The sequence below is a fragment of the Pteropus vampyrus genome, unplaced genomic scaffold, assembly GCF_000151845.1.
Source record: "Pteropus vampyrus isolate Shadow unplaced genomic scaffold, Pvam_2.0 Scaffold1, whole genome shotgun sequence".
NCBI classification, from domain to species: Eukaryota; Metazoa; Chordata; class Mammalia; order Chiroptera; family Pteropodidae; genus Pteropus; species Pteropus vampyrus.
The window spans coordinates 32,392,709-32,398,708 of NW_011888782.1; the positions used below are offsets into that span (position 1 = coordinate 32,392,709).

The window sequence follows — 6,000 nt, forward strand, 5'->3', positions numbered from 1 at the left end:
ATATAGATATGCATAATTTAGGACAAGCAGTAAAGAAGTGTCAACATACTTGTAGGATGGAAAATTAGAATTGTGCCTTCTAGCTTACTGCATCATCCTGTGCAACAAATATCATTTTGAGTCTTGGAGACATAGGAAATATAATACCTTCTTTGTACAAAGAGGAAGTACTCTTGATGACTTTTAGTGCCTGTTGACAAGCCTGCATTTACCTATTTACTCCCCCCATTCAAGAAAAATTCCCTATGCCAGCCAATGTGTCAGTCATTGATCTCCATCTTGCTGATAGGAATACATGGGGATGACAGTGATGTTTCCATCATCCCACCGCAGGTCAGTGATGTGATGAGGATGATCAGCCAGCTCCCTTCTCTACTTCGTGCATTCCTCCCAAGCATATAGACATAAAATGCTGAGACTAGGAAGGATGTTCAGTTGTGCTACCAGCAGTGGGTGACAGCCCTATGTCTAAATGAAATGGTGACAAATTGTTGCAGAAAATGAGACTTAGAAGTGGTTTTGTTACACAGTTACATGGTGAGGGAGGTAAAGTTATAAATGTGTTTCTGAGTAGCAAGAATGGTGGGTAAGAATTTTCTTGTTTTTGAAGTCCAATCCTTTCATTTTATTTTAAAGAAATTGAGGGCCAGTGAGACTGGGTGGCTATGTCAGTATCACACAGTGTGTCAGCATTTGAACAACTGTGTTCAAATGAGTATTCCCATTTTTAGTTATGTCCATGACTTTTATAAATATCTCCAAAGAATCAGTCTCTGTCTTTTCTCATGATTTTAAGCAAAATTTAAACTTCTCCCACCTAATGCTTATTTCATTCATTCTGAAACAACTAGTGATCTTCATGTCACTATTTCAGAAAATTATGATCCGACCGTGTATCAATTCCTTGAATCTCCCATGAGAATCTTGGCCTCTCTGCCTTTCTCCTTCCATTTTTTCAGTTTTAAATACCTCCCCTGCCCATTCACTGCTCTAATTATTATAGAGCTACCCCTTCACTATGGTTCAGCTCAAATACAAGCTTTCCATTAAGCCTTGCCCCAACAAGCTTTCCATTAAGCCTTGCCTAAATAGCTCCAGCTGAAGTGAATCCTCGGCATGCCCGAAGATTTGCACTTCTTTACCATGTTATTTCATTCTCCCATTTGTCAAATGTTTTTATTTTCCATCGTAAGGCAAGACCCATGAAGGCAGGCACCCCGTCTTATTTATTCCCATACCTCCTAACAACTAGCATACAAGATCCCTCTGAGCTTTGCTTTCAGCTTAGGTAAACTTGAAGAAAAAAAAAGTGGTAGATTGTAAATTTAATCCAGAAAACAGATGTTGTTAGTTAATCTTGTCTCATCAACTGTATGGTAAGTTTCTTGAAGGAAGAAGGTCTTTGCCCGTAACTATCATGTTATTTTTCACAAAGCCGGCTCAGAGTTATAGACTCCATTGACTATAATTGACTTATCCAAGTAAATGTAAAGGAAGTTAGGAGGCTGAGACAGCCTGTTAACTTTAGGGAGAGGGTTCGACTTCTGGAAACAAGGGTTTCACTTGGCCTTTCTGCCTATGCTGCCTTGCTTTTTTTGTCATAGGTATAACCACATCTAGGTGTTATATTGTTAGGCACTTCCTTTTAGTAAAGTATCTTACCCTTTCTCTTCAATTTTTTGAAAACCTCATCCTCATGACTTAGTTTATTTTCATTTTTTATTCTGAATTTTTGGCAGCAAATGAATTATGAAGTCTTAAAGCGAATTTGTTTGAGGTCTCAGAGCAGTTATAAATATATAAATATTCAGAGATTCTAAACGTTCTTTGCAGGTCCCTTGTCTCAATCTGATTCCTGAAAACTCAATAAAGTTATACTTATTCTGAGCAAGGATTGATAAGACGTGAGCACAAATTATAGTGTGAAGTTCATTGAGTGTTAGGAAATAGCTTGAAATGAGCATATTCATGCTGGCGAAGATGTAGGAAAAAAGTGGAACTTTATGTTAGGTAGAGCAGTATGTGGAATGCGGGGCTCAAAGTCGTCCCACAGTTCAACATCTGACTAGTCCTTAGCCCTCTTTATTTTTAAAAGACAGTTTGGGCTGTAATCTCAGTTATGTTTTTATCATTGTAAGATATGATACTGTGAATCTATTCAGAAGAATGCTTGAAAATGAGTGAAAGAAATTAATAAAGGGGACAGATTGAACATATTGCTCAAAGAATAGTTTGAAACAGAAAAATAGAGCCAAGAAAGAACTATAATGATCAAAGAAAAGAAACTTAAAGAGAAAACACTCTTAAGAAAACATGCTTAACTTTAACTCTACTTAAAAAATAGAAAGATATAAATCACTACAAAGTACTTAAGAAAAGAGAATGTTGATCTATTTTTTTATCAGCACAGAGAGTGTTTCGTAGTAGGTCATTCAATGATTTACATATACTTATGATGAAAAAGGTTAAATGGTTTTATAAATTAGTGTCATTTCTCATGTTCCTTTTAAGCATGAGTCTCAAAAGGGACAATACAGACCCGCAATTATCAGTGAATAAATGCTCCACATGAAAGTACATTCTAAGTAATTGAATTTTGCCCCTTTGGAGGCCAAAACATTTTTGAAGTAGTCATTTCTGATAAAATTTTTCTGTAAAAGAGATTCAACATTTCTTTGTTTCAAAATATTGATGGTATTAAATATAATTTAAAGTTTTATTTTTGATTCTGTCTTATCATTACGAACATAGTTATTACTCTGCAATATACAACTCTGTATTATGCCTTCTGGGCTAATTAGGAAATGATAATGGAATTGTAAGAATCAAGTATGAAATGAGTTAAATTTTAAATCTTGAAATATCTATTTTTCTTGTTTAGAGAAGATTTTTTTTCATATATTTGTTTTGGTTGTTAGTGATATTCCAGATATTGAGGTTACCAGGAAATACTTTTATGATAAGTTATAGGTAACAGAACTTATTCAATAATATAAAACATTAAAAAATTTTTTCTTGGCTGAGGATTTTATATACAATTTACAATACTAACAAAAGGTTCATAAAAAAGAAAAATCTGTTTTCAGAAAACAGCTCTCCCCACCAAAACAAAAGGCAGCATATTTCCTGTATTGGGTCAATAGGCAGAACTTCCAAAGAGGTAGATCACTGCTCCTCTTCCAATTGGGAAAACATAATATTTCAAATTATTTCAGATCATCCTATTTTTAGATAGTATCATGAGTTGTATGTCTCATACATAGAAAAAGTTCTGAAGAAAATTTCAAGGTAGCATTAAAGCCATTGAAAAACAAGTGAAGAAAATTCCTAATGCCAAATACTATAGGGAAATAGTTGTGTACAAAAATTTCTCTCTTCCACTTTTTGGAATATACCAGAGCCAGAAATAGAACACATGATTACTGCTCAAGAAACAATAGAGAAATGGTTAATGAATTATGAATTAATGAATTATTAGAGTAATGGACTCTAGTATGAGTTTAAATCTCGATTCTCCTAATTATTAGCATATAACTTTAGGCAAGTTCTTTACTACTTCAGTTTCTTTATCTGTAAAACAGGGTTCATAATAACTATATGATTTTTGTTGTGAGGATTAAAAGAGTTAAAATATTTATGTATTTTAAACTGTCCCCGAAATATAATAACTAATTGAAAAGAAATTGCTATTATCATTTGCTACCTATTGAAGTGGCTACAAAATAATAACAATAAGTAAAAGTACAATGAAATATAATTTATAATAAAAATATCAGTAATAATTTGGAAATTGAGGAAATTATTGAACAATTGAGGAAATGATTTTTTTTCAATAAATATTATATGCCTACTATCTGTCAGACACTGCTAGTGAGGCTTAATTACTGGAAAACATTATCCGGAAATATTTTAGAATCGTGCTTGAGAAATTTTAGGCAGAAACTGTTAAAGTAGCAAATATCTGGTCCTTCCAGAACAGACCTGGTATTAATTTTGTTTTTATCTTTTAGGGGAAAAATCATGTGACGCACAACTTTATGTTAGGAGACATTCCGTGAACATCTCAGCAGGGACCTCTTATCAACTGGAATGCCCTACGGTATATTGTGCCAACAGACCTAATGTGACCTGGTGCAAGCTCGAAGGAAAGAGCTGTTCAGATCTTGAAAATGGACAGTGGAAACACATGAATTGGGAAAACAGGAAGAATATGTCCGTTTTTATTCTGTATTTTGATCGAGTGCTGGCTAGTGACAATGGATCATACCGCTGTTCTGCGATTGTTCCGTCGGGACTCATTGAAAGCCATTCAATAACCATTTATGTGACAGGTGAGTTCTAGACACCACGACTACCTAATGTTGTTCTCACTATGTTTCAAGGAAAAGGAGAACCCAGATTATCAAGTAATTAGGTTAGAATTGAACTTATATAATATAAAAACATTACAACACTGCCACACTTCACAGACTGATGCATCTGCACGTCTGTGTGTGTATGCGTATGTGTGTTTTAGAGTGAGTGAATTAGAGAAGAGTAGGGAAAATATAATAACAATAAAAGTTATTGTTTTTGTCTTTAGCAGGTATAAAATTTATTTGATAAGTCCAAAAGTAGATTACAAAGTGAATACCAATAGTAGTAAACAGCTTTCTATTCTCTGTCCTTATATTCTTTTTCTTTTTTTTTTCCTCCCATTTTTCTGTCCTCAACTTTTACTGATAATTTCTCGGAGTTATGTTTTTAGTGCTCAGAAAATTATATACTTGTTAGTAGCTCATCTTTTGCACAGAGGTCAAACAGCACACAAATGACTTGACTCTTCGATGAGTTTTGAGAATATTCATAGACTTGGCTGTCCCCTTAAGCCCTCTGGAGAGGACCTCGTGAGGTTCAAACAGCAGAGCAAACAGAGGTTGAGGTTAAGTTAGGCAAAACCAAGCTGAATGAAACATGGGGGGTGGGGAAGAGGAGTAGGGGAGAGTAAAAAAAATATTTGGTTTATGAAAATCCCACAGCTAACATCATACTCCGTGTTGAAAGATTGAAAGTGTTCCTCCTAAGAATAGGAACAAAACAAGGATGTCTGCTTTTGCCACTTCTGTTCAACATTGAACTGGAAATTTTAGCCAGAGCAATTAGTCAAGAAAAAAGAAATAAAAACATCCAAAATGTAAAGGAAAAAGTAAAAATCTTTATTCACAGATGACATGATCTTATATAGAGAAAATCCTTAAAAACCCACAAAATTTTCTAGAGTTAATAAATGAATTCAACAAAGTTGTATTGTGATCAACAAAAAATCTGTAATATTTCTAAAGACTAGCAATAAACTAGCAGTCTGAAAAGAAAATTAAGAAAATAATTCCATTTAGAATAACATGAAAATGAATAAAATGGGAATAAATTTAAGCTAGGAAATGCAAGACTTACACACTAAATAAAACATGGCTGAAAGAAATTAAAGAAGATGTAAATAAACAGAAAGACAACTATTTTCATGGATAGGAAGATTTAATATTGTTAAGATGGCAATAGTTCCCAAAGTGATCTACAGATTCAATGTAATCCCCATTAAAATCCCCAAACCTTCTATTTGCAGAAATAAAAAAGCTGATTCTAAAAGTAATATGGAATTGCAATGAGCCCAGAATAGCCAAAAAAAAAAAAAAAATCTTGAAAAAGAAGAATGATATTGAAGGACTCAACACTTCCTTATTTCAAAATTTTCTTTTTCTGTCTGACTTATTTTGTTTAGCATGATAATCTCAAGTTCCATCCGTGTTGTCACAATGGCAATATTTCATCTTTTCTTATAGCTGAGTAATATTCTATTGTATATATGTACCACAACTTCTTTATCCAGTCATCTATCAAAGGACACTTCAGTTGTTTCCATGTCTTGGCCACTGTAAATAATGCTGCAATGGACATTGGAGTGCAGACAAAAAAGTCGAAAACCATACGATTTCACTCTATGTGGGATATAAAGCTGAAAGC

At 33.7% G+C, this 6,000-nt stretch overlaps 1 protein-coding gene across 1 annotated transcript in view; it reads left to right on the plus strand.

The window, feature by feature from the left end:
• BTLA (B and T lymphocyte associated) overlaps window positions 1-6,000 on the plus strand; it is a 28,671-nt gene that overhangs the window by 12,828 nt on the left and 9,843 nt on the right. Inside the window, exon 2 of the mRNA XM_011380308.1 lies at window positions 4,011-4,331. Coding sequence (XP_011378610.1) covers window positions 4,011-4,331 — 321 coding nt within the window. The remainder of the gene's footprint in view (window positions 1-4,010; window positions 4,332-6,000) is intronic.